This window comes from Mytilus californianus, unplaced genomic scaffold (genome assembly GCF_021869535.1).
Source record: "Mytilus californianus isolate M0D057914Y unplaced genomic scaffold, xbMytCali1.0.p SCAF_3, whole genome shotgun sequence".
Classification (NCBI taxonomy): domain Eukaryota; kingdom Metazoa; phylum Mollusca; class Bivalvia; order Mytilida; family Mytilidae; genus Mytilus; species Mytilus californianus.
In genome coordinates, this window is record NW_026262679.1 from 94,078,857 (window position 1) to 94,099,027 (window position 20,171).

Below are 20,171 nucleotides of genomic sequence, written 5' to 3' on the forward strand. Positions count from 1 at the left end.
TTCATCTAGTTCGTGCAAACATTATACTTGTCAAAATTCAAATTTGCTCTATGTAGGATGCCCCTGGTCAGGTATCGGGATAAGTTATTTCAATCTCATTAAGGAAAAGGCTGTTAACGGTTTTTAATGCTTTTATAGATTCTTAATTCATTTTTTTGTTTTCCAATGTATAAATATCGAGCGCACGTGATGACAGCTTTTTCAGAAATACGATAAAGGTTATTCTAGAGACACCTGTCGTGCGCTGTATCAAGTATCACTTTGTTTTCCATTGAGTTTCTAAAGGGAACAATTTCATTGCACGATAGCTAATAATAAGTTATTAATTATTCGCTTTAGTTTAATTATTTTTTTGAGTCTTGGTTTGGGGCCGACCTATATATTCTCAATTTTTAAATGTCTATGAGGTAAAATGTGAAAAAGACGAACTGTCTATAAAGAAAAAAGAGATATGAATAAGACCAAAATCGCCAAACGTAACAACATAGTTGGTTGTGTTACAATTTTGCTACCTTGTTTTCGTCCTGAATATAGATGAGATATTCGCCACTTTTGTTACATCTTGTGATCCGTTTATTTGGCAATCGCCAATGGCAGTCAGCAGGGTTTAAGAACATCAGTTGTTCGATCTGCTAGTCAAATGTGTTTTGTTAAAATATACTTTTTCACTTATTTGGTCTTTTGGAAAATGTTGTTTGTGTTGTTTTGAGACGCCTCTACCAAGAAATTTGTTTTGCATGCAAACGTATAAAAATTGCGGTTTTTATCCAACGCAATCATAGGTTTGAACGTTGTTTTCAATTTAGACTTTCTTATATATATACAAGTCTAAATTGAAAACAATATATATATAACATCAAATACGACGTCATTGAACAAAACGTCCTAATATTTTTGGTCAAATAGCGTTAAAACTTGTAATTAATGACAGGAAACTCTCCATTATTTAAATGTAAAAATTTTACGGATAGTTAATGTGTAACGACTGAAATGGACTATCCGTCAATTTCTGACTTTCCGATGGAGATATTCATAGGCAAATGTATGATGGAAGCTTTGTTTTCGTTAACAAACCGGAAGTAAACCTGTCAGTTCTAGATGGACATCACCACGATGTCAGTATGAACACATTTATTAATTCAACGGCGTGCTTCTACTTCAAGGAAATGGAATTTGAAGAATGAAAGTTGATAGTAATTTTTCGGATCAAATATAATTATACCATTTTTATCCGAATAATTTTATCAGACATTTCCGGAAGTCTATTTATGATATTACTTTGCAGTGGAACATTGTTTGTTTGTATACATTGGTATGGCATGCTGGATAATTCGTTCTTTGAACGAAGGAAAGTTTGACCTACATGAGAATTCGTTCACATATTAATTTAAGATAACGAGAGTAAAACGTAATTGGTTAAAATGATAAATGAATTGTATAATGACAGTCGTTTTAGTGCAATCAAATGTTCTGTCAATCATTATCAAAGAATTTGCTTTTCTCTTTTAAAAATGGTTTTCCTTTTTCCAGTTCTAGTACACCGATCTTCATTTGATATCATCATACGCGTCAGAAATTACCCTATAAGTTTTAACATTGGAAAGACAAACATGAAATGTAATAAATTTTACTTTTTTTTTGTATGACAATTTATTGAGGAAAATATTTAACAAATAAAGGATACAATATGAGGCAGGTGCTATATGATGAGATCCCGAAGGTTATTGGTTTTTAACAAGTTGAGTTTGTATGTTTGTTTTACTTGTGACAAGGTTGGAATGTTTGTTCAATTCTATGTATTTTAAAATGAATTATTCAAAGGAGTGTCATTTTGTGAGCTTTTTCTTACAGTAACACGTTTTTTTAATTGATGGTGATTACATGCATCAGTATAGTGGGAAAAATTTCTTCATTAAAATACCCAAATACTGTCATTAAAATTACTGTAACAATGTATAATGATAGGATAGGAATAAGGAAATGGTCGTTAGAGACATTAATTATTTACAACTTCATATGATAAATATAGATTTTGTATTAAATGAATACTGAGATGAAAATGTGATTTTAAAAAATAATGGGGAAAAAATAGACTGCTTTGATTCGTGTTTAAATATAAATGTTCAGAATAACTTGAAAGCGTAGTGGAAACACATGTCGTAAATATACAACACGCATTTGCTTAAATATTTAAAACTTTAAAAACTGTGATTATCATTACAAAAATAGTATTAAATTGTAACGAAAACTTTTAGAAAAGGCACATATGACTGTTTAACGTGTCTCATCAGACATACAAGGATAACGTATGTATCTGAAATTCCTAAAAATGTTTCAAATATTGATATGATGTTCTATTATTTTTACAAGCCAAGCAAAACTGCTGTTCACTTCTTTCGTTGCTTTCTATCTAAACTATTGTTTTTACTATGGTTTGCTTCCATCTGTGAATGAAAGTTAAATGTATGTTAATCAATCAATTAATTCGAGGACCATAGACATCTACTATCGATTATTTCTGATAGGAAGAAATACGGGTGGCAGAACATACATAGGTTATATGTTTTAACTTCAGACCAACAACGTTAGAATATCAATTCATTTATGTACTGTTCACTCAGGCGATTCGAGACTTGATCGGCAGCACTGCCGCCATTTCATTCAGGACAAAATATCAGTCGGTCAAACAGACTAAATGTAAAATCTTTCATAAATTGGTTGATTTTTTTTTTCGTCAGTTTTATATAGAGTTTCAAATTAAGGCGACAGTAATATACCGATGTTCAAATTTCGTTAATCGATTAGAAAAACGAAAAAAATCAAGGCAAAAAATAAAACAAAAATCATATGAACTCCAAAAGGAGCAAGATTGGGTGCGTCGACAGGGTAAGGGTCTCTTGCTATGCATGCATCAACCGCCATGCGAACTCGTGGTGTCACAATCGGTAATATGACACAATCTGTGAATTACCGATCAGACGACTATACAGGTATCTACATATCTAGGACTGCGAAAGCATGTCACTAGTGAGTTGAGATACTCGCACATTGTATCAGTCAACCAATTTGTGATAGTGACCGTTTAGCTTGTGTAGTGTCGATTGCAGTCGTTCTTCATCATAACTCTGTTGGAGCAGTTTTATTGTAAGGAACACACCCCTATTAAATAAGTACATCTGAATAATGTTAACATGTACGAGCGTAATGTATTAATTGAAATAAGTAAACCATATAATGGAGCAGAAGGTATGTTACTGCTGAGAAATGGAAAATTGGCAATTGGAAAACTGAAATCATCACGTTTGTCACAGTCTAGTAAGGAGTTGCCTATCTATGTCAATATCATGGAAAAGATTAAGATATGAAGGAGACATTCTACTTTCGGTAGTATCTTTAATCTGAAGTTCACTGGTATATATGAGATGTAAGCACTCATTGAAATGTGGGTTATTGAGTGACAAAGCATGATCAATACATCTGAAAGGAAATTAAAGAACTTTGCAAGATGCGTTTTCTTTTGTCTTTGAAAATGTTCTGTTTGAATTCTGCTTTATATGAGTACAAAACAATTGAAGTGATACACAATTAATGCACATTAGAATAATGACTGTCTGCTATAATATCAATCCACCAAACTCAACTGCATTTTTATGATATTATCTTTGGTGTATTAGTTGTGGGAATCCGTGTGGTTATTCACAAAGTAAGATTGTTCATGACCTAATAGACGAAATTCTCATTTTTTTAAAAAGCTTTTAAGTGAGACGATATAGTCGAAATTTGATTGAGCATTGTAATAGTAGTGTATAGACGGTAGAAAAAATAAGTATCCCATTTAATATCTAAAAAAACCTTCACATTTTTTACTTAATTTTCGACAAGGCTAAGCTTTCTTTGATTCATTGGTTGCATCACTCCTATATAAACCTGCATAGTCTCACCTTGATACTTAATATATATGTTCCTTGATTTCCTGTTAATCATTGTGTTGTTTAAACTGGACGCTGTATCATGTGAAGGATTATTCATGGTTTAAAACTAGAAATTTGTATCAACATTTTTGTAGAAAAGGCTCTGTGTAATGAGATAATGTAGTCGATCTTTCAATTGAGCATGGGGAATAGTTTTAACCCAATTTATAGTGTAAACTATTGAACTGTAATCAAATTAAGACCCCACTAGAGATCTATATATAATGTTTTAAATTGCACTCAGTGTCAGTATTGTACATCTCTTTTGTTGAAGCATTAAAATGTCTTTTATTTGTTTTCTTTCTAGATTTGTTTTTTACATTTGTCCAAAATTACAGATGGGTATTGAGTTCTTTAATTGAGACGTCTTGTAAATAAAGCTTCGACTTGATGAAGTGGTAGAGGTTTTGATTTTAACTCGAATGTCGATGTTATATTTATTTTTAATTACATTATTGTCTTACACAACATTAGATAAAAACAGTTGACATGTGATTTTATTTGATATAAAGACATATTTATTTTAACTAAACATTTACTATTCAAATTATGCGTATGCTACGTGCAAGATTTAGTACTAATGCAAAATATGTTAAAATACAAAACAACATATCGTCACTTAAAATTCATTTATTTAGTAATTTTGAAATGAAAAGAAGTTCTATTTTACAGAACCTGATTTCATTAGATAGTTTTAAATTATTCACTCATTTAGATTCAAATCAGAAGTCTTCAAAGTGCTTCTTTATGCACGGACGCATTTTAATGTTTGTAATTTTTAGAAGTTCACCCTTTTTTAATTCTTTTTTTTTCATGTGCTGTATTTGCTGTATCTTCAAAGGTAGGACAATTTTATTAATTTTTCTTACACTTTTCTTTTTTTTAATTGTACAATTAGTTTTATATATCCAAGTAATTCCATGTTATTCATTATCAAGTAAGCTACACAGTCTTCATTATACAAATTACAACACCGTCCTTGTGAGGTCATTGATTACCACATAGGGCTTGTTGTACTGGCTGTTTTGATTGGATTTGTATTGGAAGAAAACCGGAAAAATCTGTAACAGTAAGCTCCATATACGAAATTAAATATTCCCATTTTACCTTACTACATATATATCATACCTTTTCAATATAACTTAACGACCATGAAGTATCTTGTTAAAAATATTACATCTAGAAATATTATCGTATGCAATTGAAATGAAGGCTCATTCTATATGTCAGTGGACAATTTTTCAATAAATGCTCTTCAAAGATACCAGGCTCTCAATTTTGTAAGCAATACTCACTCTCAGTGGCGATCATATTAAAACAGATGGAAGGGCAAATCAAATTCGAAGGTGCAAAATCTTTAAATAGAAAATAAAATGATATGGAGTAAATGTTCATGGGACAAAATCGCATACAATACATAGAAAACATAGAAAATTATCAATGAACAGGGCTTTTATTCCTGTTCTTCATCTTGACAAATGATGTAGGTCCTTCAACAATGAACGAATCAATATTAAAAGCAATATTAATCATAAGTAAAATAACAAAAATACCGAACTTAAAGGAAAATTCAAAACGGAAAGTCATTGATCAAATGGCAAAATCATTTCACGTCAACACAGAAGTGCAGACTACTAACACAGCTACTGTTGATCTTTGACATCACTGAGCAAAACACAATTACCGCCCAACTTTGCCATTACTGAGCATCAAACGTTCGTCCGGAAATGTGCTAGAATGATATTAAATTTAATGTGTCTGTCTAATATTTGTCACCACATATTTTTTGGTTTCATATCCATGGTCAAATATTTCAAGAATATTCAGAAATATCAGCCAATCAAGGACTAATACACTTCTGAGTAGGTCAGATTTGTAGAACGGAAGCAAAACAAGAGAGTTGTTATGCAATCTGTGAAAAATGACAGTGATCCTGAAACTTATACTGGTTTGAAAATGGCTTCATTTTGAACGCTGTTATCATTTTCAAAATCCTTGTAATTGAATAATAGATTGAAATGGTAATGTTTAATTAAACTAAAATGTGTGAAACCGTAATATATTGTACAACTAGATTTAATCCTAGCTAGGTTTCGTATATTTACTTGCGATGAATTTAGTTGCGTTCAGACATTTCGCTTGTATTAAATCAGTTTTGCTGTTAAGCTTAGGAACAAAATGGCTACCTAACACTTTGAAATTAATCTAAGCAGATTGGAGTTCATTATTGGTGAAGTGTCTAAACTATACCAAAGTTCCGCAAAAATACCAATAAATTGCAACGCTATTGTCTGAACAAATTGACTCTGTACCGAATTGCAGGTTAATTACCGAACTGCAGTGTCAACGTCTAAAATGAAATTGAATCTGTACCCAACTGCAGGCCAATGTTTAAAATTGACTGTACCGAGTTGAACCGTCAATGTATGAAAACGAATAACAAATGTGCTGCCTTCAAATAATTTCTTGTTCAGTTTTCAATTTAGTTCAGATAAAACAAATACAAAGCATTACTAGCGCACGTAATCAACTATTCTATATCAACACAACTTTATACAAAAGTGCAACATAAATAATTCAATAATCATTTTGCTATATGTCCCGAATTTAATTGTCTTTGCTTATAGAGTTTCCCCGTGCCATCCTTTAAAGATAATATCAATTTCTATCAAATGTCAGATCGTTAATGACCTGATAACAACATTGTTACAAAATGTACATTGTCGTTATCGTATGTTGAAAACAATATGTCATATTCACGGAAACAAGCTATTAGCCAAATCGTTAGACCAACACGTGTACGATCTACCATCATACGCTTAATATATTTCCTCGAGCGATGCCAAATTCAAAAATATTTTGCATACATGTTAAAAATGGATATATTGTGATAATATCAATGAACTAAGAGACACATGTCTGGCTCTAATAGTACACACATTCTTTGAAGATGAACATGAGTGAAGTTCGTTTAGTAAAGAATTGTAACTGTTACGATGATACTAGTGTGCAAACAAAGCTACCATACAATTGTTTGTTATGATTCCATTGTGTGAATCGTATCAAGGCATTTGAACCTGTAGCGATAGCAAGTTCAAAAGCATTCATTAAGAAGTTGTAATTTGTATCATTTAAACATCATTTGGGAATTTGGAAGCAAACACATGTTTTAATTTCTTAATTGGGATTTTCTTATAAAGTCTTTTCCACGTTAAATGCAGTATAATGATTTGAGAATGAAGTCTTTTTTAAACTTCATTTTTATACAAAGCTACTCTCCTGAGATTTAACTTTATGACCATAGTGCTCAATTTAAGTGCAAGAAAGCAACAATTACGAGAAAAGATTTTAAATTGAGTTATTGTTACCAATGAAAACACAGGATATAAATAAAGACAGAAACTGATACTCCATGCAGTGAAGATAATAGGTTCATATAGACAACACATCGATGAAGACAATCAGAATTGCATTTTTTCGCTACTTTTTATCTGTTCAATAAATTCTGTCGCAATAGAATTGACTTCAATAGCTCAATTAAAGTTATCAGGAATTAATTGTTCTGTGCAAAGAAGTCGTTACATGAAGTTGTATTTTCCAGTAAATGCGTCAGATAAAATTAAGGAATTATATTTAACGATTAACGCGACCTATAATCATGATTAGACTTCAAAAATGCCTTGTCAAAAAAAAGTTTTGATTTGTGATGAGGATATTTACTCTTTTCATTAAAAAAGCTATGTAAAGTTGAACCAATGGAAATTTCCGAGATTTCATCAGATAACTGCCACCTTCCTGTTAGAGTGGTAAGCTGTTTAACAATCTATAAAAGTAGTAGCAATTTAAAAAAAAATCCATTGAAAAGTAATAAAAATTAAAAGCACATATGAGGGAAACACCATCTGCAATTATGGATAATCAAGAAAATTGCTTTACGACATGCGATTTCTAATTTGCTTGTTCATTTAAAACTATGAAGCAATTATGCTATCTCTGAAATGACCAAATATCTTACATAAAATGAATTGCGGATTTCAAATAGTCATCAGTTGCTAAGAGCAACGGAAAATTATACAATGGCAATGTTTAGTGCTGATATCATTTGTTGCAAACCTTTGACAATTCTTCCACATACGAACCATCGAGACAAAACTGTTCATTTCACAATTAATTGTGGGTAATATCCAGTGTTATAGCAATAATGATGTAATATTGGTCAAGTAGATGAACCGTCGGGTATCATTTAATAGCAAACGACTTCTAAGAGTATTGATTTATTTACAGATATATTTGAAAGATTATTACTTAAATCTCAACGTGTTTAATTCGAAGATCCACAATTGTTTTTAGATAATCGTAATGATTATATGACATATCGGAGACAAATACAAAAACACCTGAGCTGGCCTCTGATTGATTTTTCTGCCGTATGACTATAATGTCAACTGTCTCAAAATTGTGTAATGAAATAGACATTTGGGATATGGCTGTGGAAAGACAATGTTGACATTAAGTTTAAACTTTAAATGAAAAACAGAGAGGATTGCAACAAGTAGTATTAGATGTTTCTTTTAGTATTACCTGTAGTAGATTAAGTGACGGATAATCATATCGACACTGATAGAGAGATGTTGGATTCTACCTGATTAATTCCACTGAATGGCTTTGGGAAAATAACAACCGTTTTCTTGGTTTAATAACAAACGGCTTTCCTGTGCAATTTTTAATCTCGTTATTCCGCTATTTTAAGCAAAGCAATGGAAGTTAACATCGTAGTCTTAATGTGTTTTTCATAAAGAAAGGAACCAAGGCTTAGAAATTACTATTAAGTGGAAATTTCATTTATTTTTATACATGTACTATCAAATTGTAGCTTTATTTTTTATCAGCGCCTTTTATTTGTGCCTTACTTAAGCTTTGCGTACAGTTTTATGATATTGTCACTAAATATCATGTATTGCGTTATCTTATTCTAAATGTTTGTTTGGAAGTTTGCAGTTCAAAATTAGATTCCTATTCAAAAAAGCTTAATGTCATATCACTGGAATCTATGGAAGGTTCGTCTTTACATGTTGACATAGCCATAGTAGTGTTTAAAAGACATGAACTACTTGCACTCATTTGGACGTGAAATAAAGAAGATTATTGATAAATACGTGTTTGATATAGGTGAGTGATTAATCTACTTAATCTTAATTAATTAATTTAGACACCATGGATGCATTGTTTGTTTTCTGCTTAATATCTAGGATCAACCATTACATGCATATTCAAGAAAAAACTGTTTGTTTAAAGGCAAGAATAAAGCAGACATATCTATTATTCTATGCGTTTTATTAACTGTACACGTGTATTTGTTTCCGTGGGTCGCAATGCAAATAATTTAATTTATGATTTATTTTAAAAAATGGAAATCTGGGCTCGATATTTCCGCGAATCACTCATTTAATTGAGTTATTTCTGCTGATTTTTCTGAGAATTAAGAACGGAAAACTGAATAATCTATATCCCCTGAAAGATCAAACGCAACAGTTAACAAGAAGAGTATAAAAGTGCTAGTTATTAGGTATTAAGTCAATTATAATCGAAAGATGTAATAATCTTTATACTTGTTACCATAAGTATAAAGATGTCGAAAAAATCGATTTTGATTTGTTGATATGAGGGATATATGTTTAAAGATGATATAGGAAGTCAAATATTTGATTCATTTAACATAGGCACGTCATGCTTAAAATTTAGCTTTACAATATTTTATCTGTGCACAACCATTTCGGTTCTTAGGTGTTACTCTATGAGAATGCCCAACTGCTTAACACATTTTTAATGTTAGTGATTAAGAGGTGCGTGCTCTTCTAAGTTTCATGTTACAAATGGGGTTAGTGAGATTAGGGGTGGCGTTTATAATGTTCATCAATTCTGCAATATGTACATCGATACTAATATTTTAAATGTAGGCCGACCGATTTTTTTTTTCATTTCCCATAGATAAAGCTATGTGCATGTTTATAGAAGAATTGTTTGTCTAGGAAGAAAATACTATTCATTTATATAAGTACTATACTATTCAAGTAGAAAATCCATGTTTTTATTCTTTACTCTATTTTAATACAAAAGAAACAGTTTCTGTAGTGAAAATCATACTACCCGAAGGTCTTCTTAGCTTACATTTTTTTTTCTCTTAATTTTGAAAATTTGCTATTTTAATACGATTTACATAAAAGCCTGCTAAAAGTGGGGATTACTCTGACAAAATTTGTGATAAAGAAACCTAATTAACAATAAATGTCAACGTTACAGTCGTTATTTAGAACAAAATTTAGGTCTACGAACCTTCACCACCTACTGGATCAGTGTAAAACAGCTCAAGTTCATGTTTACGGAGCTTAATTTTATCCGTTTAAATGAACGCTACAAAAACCGTAATGAAGTTTTATAAAGATAGATATTTTCATATACCAAGGATTGAAATTCAATAAATGTTATCAATAATTAACCAAATGAATGTAGATTATCAGTAATGATTAGATATATTTATCTAAATAATTAAGAAATTCAAATTAGGAAGATAAATAATTAATAAACACGCAATAAAATCTAACCACTAAATGTGTAACTTTGGATAAAATAGGGAATGGTACATTGATATATCTACCACAAGACCATCATAAAGGAAAAATCATTATTTGGCATTCATTGTTCTTTTGGGAACCATCAGGTTTCATGTTTTCACGTAATTCATAAACCTTATACATATTTCATTACACGTTCTATAATGCAATCATAGTCCAAAGAAATTACAACCCTCCAGTGGTCTCATGGTAGCTTTCGTGGCCACAGTATGCTGAAATGTCTAATAAAAAATTGGTATCTTTGCTGCCTATCCGACAAATATGGCATTTATGAGTAAGAATAAATCCTATTAGCGTTTCAAAGGGGACTAAAATTTCGTTAAATTGTTTTCATTAATTTTTAGCTGACTTTATAAACATAAACGACAGTTGACAAACTTTTCATATCATGATTTGTTTTTTTAATCTTTTAAAATGGCAAAAATACGTTTATTGTGATCATATTAAGGGTTCTTTTTTCCCATTGTAACGACATACAACAACTAACAACCATAAGTGATGACGTAACGTATAATTTCTTTAATAGCAGATTACAAAAATAAAACATCTTATCTTCTCTTATTCCATTAAAAATCAAATTATACAACGAGAATTCGTGCGATGCGACATTTGTTATCTCGATAAGATCATTAATACCTTTTAAGGGGGTAGACCTGGGTATTGAAGACAACTCTTACAAATGTATTTGAAGTCATTTGTGCGTTTTAACCAAGCAGTAATTGAAACAAGGATCAAGAGATATAAGAAGATGTGGTATGAGTGCCAATGAGACAACTCTCCATCCAAGTCACAATTTATAAAAGTAAACCATTATAGGTCAAAGTACGGTCTTCAACACGGAGGCTTGGCTCACATCGCACAGCAAGCTATAAAGGGCCCCAAAAATTACTAGTGTAAAACCATTCAAACGGGAAAACCAACGGTTTAATCTATATAAAAAACGAGAAACGAGAAACATTTATGAACCACATCAACAAACGACAACTACTGAACATCAGATTCCTGACTTTAATAAAAAAAAAACACCTATGTACTGAGGAGTTTTTGGAACAACTTTAGTTTCTTGTGACATCATTTAGATAAAATCTTGAAAGGTTTTAGAAAAAATGAATTTGAAAAAAATGGGTTGAACAATGAAGTTAATATGTTTTAGTGCTAAGCTATTGGTAACTAGGCTGTACGTAGCTGTGTGTCTTTGGTTTTTAAATATAAACGGCAATATTCTAGAAGATATGATCTGAACATCCATCCTAGTACAAGCTAATGCTAACAGATAATCTACATGAGCGCAAAGATAGTACTTAGATAGTGAAAGACTGTCGAAAACTTGAATTTTAATAGCGTCTGCTTACTGGTGCCAGGGGCATTTTGTAGTCTGGGGAGAGAAACCAATATATAATGTTGGTATGTAATTTCGTCCCAAGGGTATTCGCCCCATACTGAGTATTTCTGTTTTTCCTTATAAACTTGACTACAATTATTATTGGGACAATACAATTTTCACTTAAGCTCATATAAAGAATGCAAAGAGAGACTGCAGAATGTTTTGTGGGGGAGGGGGGGGATTTCTTTTCCAAAACATTTCCTTTTTTCTTGTGCCTGTGAGTCAACTTGTTTAAAAATTTGGAAAATTCCAAACGGTAAAATTCAAAAAATGTATGTTTTTTAATTTTAGTTCATTTATATGTTTTGGGGTTTAGTGTGACGTCCATTTTCATTGAACTAGTACACATTTTGTTTAGGGGCCAGCTGAAGCCCGCCTCCGGGTGCGGGATTTTCTCGCTGTGTTGAAGACACATTGGTGGCCGTCGGCTGTTTTCTGCTGTTTGGTCGGGTTGTTGTCCTTTTGACACATTCCCCATTTCCATTCTCAATTTTATTGTTATTTTCAAGGCTTATAACCAGCATTTGTTATAGCAATTTTTTGCTGGAATTAAACGACAATTTCTTTTCTGGCAAAGTTTGAAAAAATAAATGTGTTATCTTAGCCGGCCAAAGTTTTCGACTTATCAATAAATTTTAAACCATTTATTTACACTCAGGCTACAAATATTACCATGATATTTCAGATTTACTTTAAAATATGTTTCTACTACGCATTTTAACAGTCATGAGTATTCCTAATGAGAACATATGCAAAAACACACAGTAATATATACCTATACTAGTATTTTCGGCCGTTTTTTATGGTACCCCCAAAACTTGTCATATTCAATATATCCTAAACATAAAATGCAGATGATGCATTGACCCCTACTTTCTCGATGATGTAAATATAAGAAAAATTAAACGAGAGGGAAATTTTGGGGATACCAAGGCCTACCCCTTAAAACTCAATTTTTTTTAAATTGTATAAAAGAAATATTTCGATAGGAGAAAAATGGTCTCACATGATGCAGTGATTCCTCTCCCAAACCCATGTTTTAACTATAACGAGCCCTTATTGACATTTACAAGAATTTAAGAGAACTCGCGAATTAAAACCGCCTCTGTCGGTGGTCTTGTGGTAGCGTTATCGCCTAGAGGGCAGGGTTCATGGATTCAATACCCGACCAGGTCAAACAAAGAAATTGAACATTGGTATTTACTGCTTCTTCATTAAATACGCGGCGTTCAAAGGTACGAGCAAAGACTAGTTGGCACGGAGTCAGAATAATGTGTCCGGGTATTGTGGCATGTCTTCTTGCAGACTGTAACCTACCTTGTGAATTAGCCGACGCAGCGTATCAGTATAGTACATCGAAGGTTTTATATTTTCCTGTCCTGATATGCAAGTTATACTTACCCTTGGACTGTAAACATCAAGCAATTAAAATCTAAATGCTGTGAAATTGTTTCTTGTTTGTTCTGACTGGTTTGTTACTAATACATTCTACAGTTAAACACGTCGATAAACTTTTGATAAAACTTTATTGGTTGCATGAATAGTGTACATCAAACCTATATGTAATTTATCGGATGATCTTTTTTCATCTACACATACCGTTGGAATGCTTGCAGGAATACCTGCTAGGTGATTTGTTTGAAGTTCAATCTATGAATAATTAGGAAGGAGTCTGTGCACGCAACATATATGTTAGGGGATTGTATTATAGGGATGGGCTGTGAAAGTGACGGCAAAAATCAATAAATCTAGCTCTCAAATTTTTTTGCAGTAAATATCATTGCCCTCAAAAAGTGAAAAAGATAATCGAACATTTTACAACATTGTATATTTTTTTTTAATTTTGTATTGTTTTTAAGCATATTTTTTGTCTACTATGTCGACCAAGAATTTTAAAACATTATTGATAGCATGTGAAAAGCAACACCTTTCAGAATATTATACTTCATGGTATATTAGTTTGTTATTCATCCTTAGGTTTCCATTCAGTCAGAATTCGATGTTTACGTTGAAAATGTAATACCCATCATTTATTTAAAAACCTACGTTTGGTATATTAACCTCCTTGATTTACATAAGATTAGATTCTAAAGCGACCAGAGTGGTCAGGTGAAATGTCGAATGACGAACACTGTCATGCTATTGGCATACTTTTTACTGTTAATTAAAATATTAACTATGTTATAAATTCTATATATACATTAGAAGTATGATTTTATGAAATATAAGTCGATAGCGTTTCTACACATACACACACCCGTAGCATAACCGTTTATTATAAATAAATAAAATATACTTTTCACTTTTTTGGTCTTTTTGAAAATGTTGTTTGTGATGTATTTAGACCCCTCTACAAAGAAATTTGTTTTGCATGCACACGTATAAAAATTGCGGTTTTTATCCAACGCAATCATAGGTTTGAACGTTGTTTTCTATTTAGACTTGTTTATATGTTTTCGTTTGAGCTTGTATTATATTTGCCTTCGGGTTAATATGATCCGTTCATTCTATTTCGACTCTTCAAAATTGAAGAGTCTATCCTAAATTTAGGTAAATTATATGACCCTCCAAATACCGTTTCGATTCCTAACATCACTGAAGAGACATTAATTGTCGAAATCCGGATATGGTGTACTAATTTTTGCACCTTTTGTTTGCGGTATACCATCTTTTCCGCAAGTTTATTGTTTTCTGTTTGATATTAGATTAATAGTTAAGATCCATTTTGTTACATCTTGTGATCCGTTTATTTGGCAATCGAAAATGGCAGTCAGAAGGGTTTAAGAACATCCGTTGTTCGACCTGCTAGTCAAATGCGTTTTGTTAAAATGTACTTTTTCACTTTTTTGGTCTTTTGGAAAATGTTGTTTGTGCTGTATTTAGACCCCTCTACTAAATAAAATATGCGATATTCTTTTCTCTAAAGGTAATATTTAACCATAATTATTTCCGATAAAAATGAATGAAAACTGATCTATAACATTGTTTAAGTATGATCAAATGTCATCCGTACATCACATTTGGTCGATTCGGAATACGTTTAAATCTACTTCGAGGTCTTACAACTATGAGGATTAGATATTATAGTTAAAAATATAAAAAAAAATGCTATTGTTGTTTCATATGTTGATCTGTAATGTATACCAATGAACTAGGATTTTCTAATATCAAATAACTTTCACAAAATTTGTATTTGTATGAGCAACACGACGGTTTTCAATTATTTTGCTATCCCCTATATTTATTTAATACTTCTTTATTAACACCTCTCTATTATTCTGCTTATCATTATTTTGGTATTCGATTATTTGTATTTCCATAATTGAACAAACTTTTATTAGGTTCAAATCTTTAATATTCAACGAAAAGAATATGTAATCTGATATGTCAGACACATTTGTCCTGTTTTCCAGTTTATTACATATTTAGTATGCTGCTAGAGTAACTTGGTCGTAAAATTGAATAATCATAAGACAAAGTTGTGCATAAAGTAGAAAATCGTGTTAATCTATCGCAAAGAGAACAAGTTGTTGGAAAATGTGAATAGAGTACACGCAAAGAGCAAGCATACTTAACAATTTCATGAGGATTGATTGATTTTTATATGCATTTGAAATTTTATGTGTAGATTAAAATATTGTTTTTAGAAATTAAAGTGTAAAATGTTACTGTATCCAAATGCTTTTACTTTTGCTCGCCATAGTATTTATAGCAGTTGATAGAGCAAAAATCAACGTATATAACCTCTGTGTATCAACAAATGTAAAAACCTGTCAAATGATCACATAATGGCAAGAAATCTAGTCTACTTTGTGATGAAGACTTTCCTTAAAGTTGTGGATGTATTTGCATATTTATTCTTTATTAAAGTAGTTGTGTCTTTCCCAAAAAAGGAATTGACTCTAATATATTTTAATACAGGCCCTTGACTATAATCGGCAAGAGGAATACACTTTATTTAAGCGTGTGCACATTGCTATCTGCATTTTCTTTATTTATCACATAATGATTCCTTATTTGTTATGCATGTTATTGTTAATCCTTTTAATTGATTCCGATAAATTGTAAACTACGCAATGATAATGTATCATAAACATCCAATAGAGTAACATATACTTTAAAGTATAAAGGTCAGACTTCAGGATTATATAGAAGTGAATGGAGCATTGAAAAAAAGGTATGGCTTGTCGAAAATCAATTTGAAAATTAGTTTAGACATTAAGAGGGGTACTTTTTTATCCGATCTACACTTCTATTCACCATGCTCAATTTATATATCGACTATATCGTTTCATTAAACAGAGCTTTTTTATACAAAAATGGAAAACGTAGATACAAATTCCTTATTTTAGGTCACGAAAACACTTTATGTAGAACCACATTGATTCCAACAACCATATACCGAAGACGATAGTATCATAACAATGAAGGATTTTTTGATCGACGATATATTTGTTAAATTCTGTGCATCGATATTTCTACAGTCGGTATTCCAACGGGTAGTGATTGTGCGCCTCGACTGCTCGATTTGGTTTTGAAATCATAAAAGCAGAATTCAAACAAAACATTCCTAAAAGACAAAAATAAAAAAAGCGTCTTGCAAAGTGGTTTGAACTTTGCGATATGTTGATAATGTCTTATCACTAAATAGTCCACATGTCAGTGCTTGCATCTCACAATATCCAAGTGAACTTGAGGTTAAGGATACTACCGAAACAAGAAGTTCTCTTTCATATCTTGATAGTTTTTTGAAAATGATACAGATGGACGACTTAAACAAGAATCTATGTCAAACGTGATGGTTTCAACTTTCCTTTCTCAGCCCGAACTATGGCGTTTACATGTCATCGATAAATTCTGCTAGATACGTTTGTGACTTATCTTCGATATCAACATTTGCCTTCAGGCACATTTCCTGTAAAGCGTGACAAAGACAACGGTTGCGTATCTAATTCGAATTCGATTAAGTGCTTTCAAAGATAAATATTATGTAATGTCACCTATGATTAGTTGGAAGCCATTATGCAAATTAAATTACAATTAATTTAACAAGCAGAGAATGATGAAATTCGTGACTCAAATGAAAATACAAAAAAGACCAATGATAAGCATAATTAAAAGCAAAACACAACTTCATTAATAATAAGAATTAAAATGATACTTTACTTATGTGAATCAGATATCCATGTTTATATTATATTTCAATTTGGATTTGTTACCCGATGCCTTGAACATTGATTACTTTTAATAACGTATGTGGTTTGGTCAAGTCTCAGTTATTTGACTTAGAGTAATAGCAAGAAAGTTGTTAAATTTTCTTAAGAGAATTGAGGTGATGGCATGTAATTCGTTATTTTTATTTCATCTTTGTTTCTTTTTATCATTATTTGGTGAAAAGTATAAATTGTAGACCAAACATACCATACATTTAGTACCATTAACAGTTGACGGCAAAACAATAATTATCTGTAATAATCCCAGAAACATATGATCGAATCTCGAGGCATATCGATCTCTACTGCTCTATCGTAGAAATCTTTCAGCTATATAAAACCTTTCGATGTTTAGTTGATAACAAAATTATGAAATGCGAATGTTAAATACCAATAGTAATGCATATGAATAATATTGATTTCTTGAAAACCTTCATCAGGCCAAATGTTTATGAATCGAAAATATAAATGTTTACGAGCAGCAATACCAACAAGGATAGCTTTACATTACAACAAAATATCGTTTAAGGCCAGTTTCGACTGAGCTTGTTCTTAGCGCAATTTCATTATTTAAATCAAAGATTTTTAACGAGATAATATAAATAAAATCATGCCCATACGGACGCACATGCTACTAGTCAGACAGACCTTGCAGGACTGAGAGTCCGCAAGCAACTACGAGAAAACTATACATAATGTACATAAACTCAACATAGATACCAGGATTAAAATTTTGTACGCCAAACGTGCGGTTTGTCTCCACAAGACTCTTTATTGACGCTCGAATCAAATAAGTTAAAAAGGCCAAATAAAGTACGAAGTTGATGCACCGACCGTGCAAGGGCTGTATAGCCAGTCAAGGTCGTTAAAAACTTCCATATGTAAGTTGAGGAGCATTGAGGACTTAAAGTTCCAAAAGGTTTTGCCAACTATAGCTAAGGTAATCGTTTCCTTTGGTAGAAAATCAGAGATGTTTTCTGTGTGATGAATAAATGGATTAAAGGATGGCAGTCTCTGGCTTAAATTACTTCTATAAAAAACAGTTCAATAGTGGAGGGTTTAGCTGTACAGATCGATATAGTTTGGACGTTTATAAAGCATCACAGGGTGTGAAATGTACATGTTTATTGTGGGACAATATGATACTCATTTCTAAACTTGTCGTATCTTGCTATCTATTCTGTTACTAAAAAGAGTAGGAATAAATTCTACATCACGATGTACGTATATCGTGTTCATTTTTCCGATTTTCTATTTGTACTTGCGTTTTTAACATAAGTAATTGTACCATTTGCTATTAATCAGAAGACATTTTTGCGTTGAAATATAATACAATAATGATACGTTCGTTACTTCAAAGGGTTACTCAATTAGAATTTTCTAATATTCATGCTACAGATGAGAGTTTATCTTTCAATCATAGTAGGGATAACCGTTGTGTCGAAGACATTCTTAAATTTTGAAGTTGCTAATTTATTTGTATGCCCCTGCCGTCACCGGAGGGGGCATTAAGTGTTACCCTTGTCCTTCCGTACGTACGTCCCTAAATTGGTTTCTGTTCTCTAACTTTAATTTGCCTCAACCAAATGTTATGAAAATGAAACTTATACACAATGCTTATTACCACAAAGTACAGATCAAGTTCGAATTTGGGTGACGTTACTTTTATAACGTTTTCGAGTTATGCCCCTTCATAACGTTATATGCAAGCGGAGGCTTCATATGTGTCCCATGGACACATTCTCCATTTATTTTGAAATGTTATATTCTTGCAACCTTTTATTTTATTGATAGAATCGCGAATGAGCTTAAATCATATAGCTTCTATGACCTAAAGTATATGCATTTGAAATCGAATAAATTGAATTTCCTTACATAATATTTTTTCAAAGATAAGGATAAAAACATAAAAGATTAGCTGATTAACATACTTTTTATAAAGATATTATTTTCAAAAGAAAACTAAAAAGGAAATCTCGAGTCTTTCGAATTATACTAATGCGTTTTGAATAATTAAACGCTATGTTGTTTATATTGGTTATGTTATCAGCAAATGTCATACAAAGAAAATGTCAAGCTTGTGTGATTTATTCAGATAAAGTCAATTTCTTTGAAATGTATGCATTAAAAGGCATTTCAGAGCACCAGTTGATTTTACCTTTTTATCTTTAGAAGATTATTTTGATTTTAATTGGTGTTCTACTAGAGAGTCTGATCTTGGTTGAAACAATGCTTTGGCTGATAGTATTGACTTGATTACTGGCACATAGTTTGGAAAAGTACCAAACGAATGTGTTATAAGAAATTACATAAATATCCAAAATCCATATGAAGATATAAAACCGTTGAAGAAATAATGTTGTTTGCGTAGAATGTACGGTAAAATGAGGATCGTTCGCGTATTTGTCTATGTTTACTGATAAAACGGTATTAGAATAAGATTAGTTGCATAAGTGCCAAAATAGAGACAAAATGATCATTAAGTTAACTTTGTCTGGAGATTCCGTATCGGTTGATAGTTTAACAAGTTTAAAACTAGTTTACTCATTTTACTTTTTTGAATCATTTTCAGCAGCATAAGATGTAAGTTTATCATGAATCAAGAGTAAACAGCTTTATTTCTATTTAATTAATTCTGAAAACAAAAAACATACCAAAATACTTGAAATGGGAGTAAAATAATACTGAAAGAATGAAAAATTAAAGAATTTACTCTTATTCTAGGAAATATCTTCAATTTCAGGTCCCCAATGCCAACATTAGCTAGATTTTGAACATGTATATGTTTTATGGTGATATTTTAGGCACTCTCACATAGCTATCAGATTTTAATTGTATGTTTTGGACAGGTTTTTCGTCGTCGGTCTTTGAGTCCTTATTTATAAGGAGGGAGTCATTCCTTTCCAACTATTGATACTCTCATACTTTTAAATTTGATGTCTTGAAATGCGCATATATATCAATTTAATTC

General features: G+C 31.5%; 1 protein-coding gene across 4 annotated transcripts in view; it reads left to right on the forward strand.

Annotated features, from left to right (window-relative positions):
* Positions 1–20,171, forward strand: part of LOC127735472 (Kv channel-interacting protein 4-like) — a 219,095-nt gene that overhangs the window by 122,423 nt on the left and 76,501 nt on the right. The window contains exon 1 of one of the 4 annotated variants that reach the window (XM_052245640.1): positions 7,960–9,140. The exons of the other annotated variants lie outside the window; for them this stretch is intronic. Within the exon in view, the coding sequence (XP_052101600.1) occupies positions 9,074–9,140 (67 nt within the window). The 5' untranslated portion in view covers positions 7,960–9,073. Of the gene's footprint in view, positions 1–7,959; positions 9,141–20,171 lie in introns of those variants that run through there. 4 annotated transcript variants of the gene reach the window in all.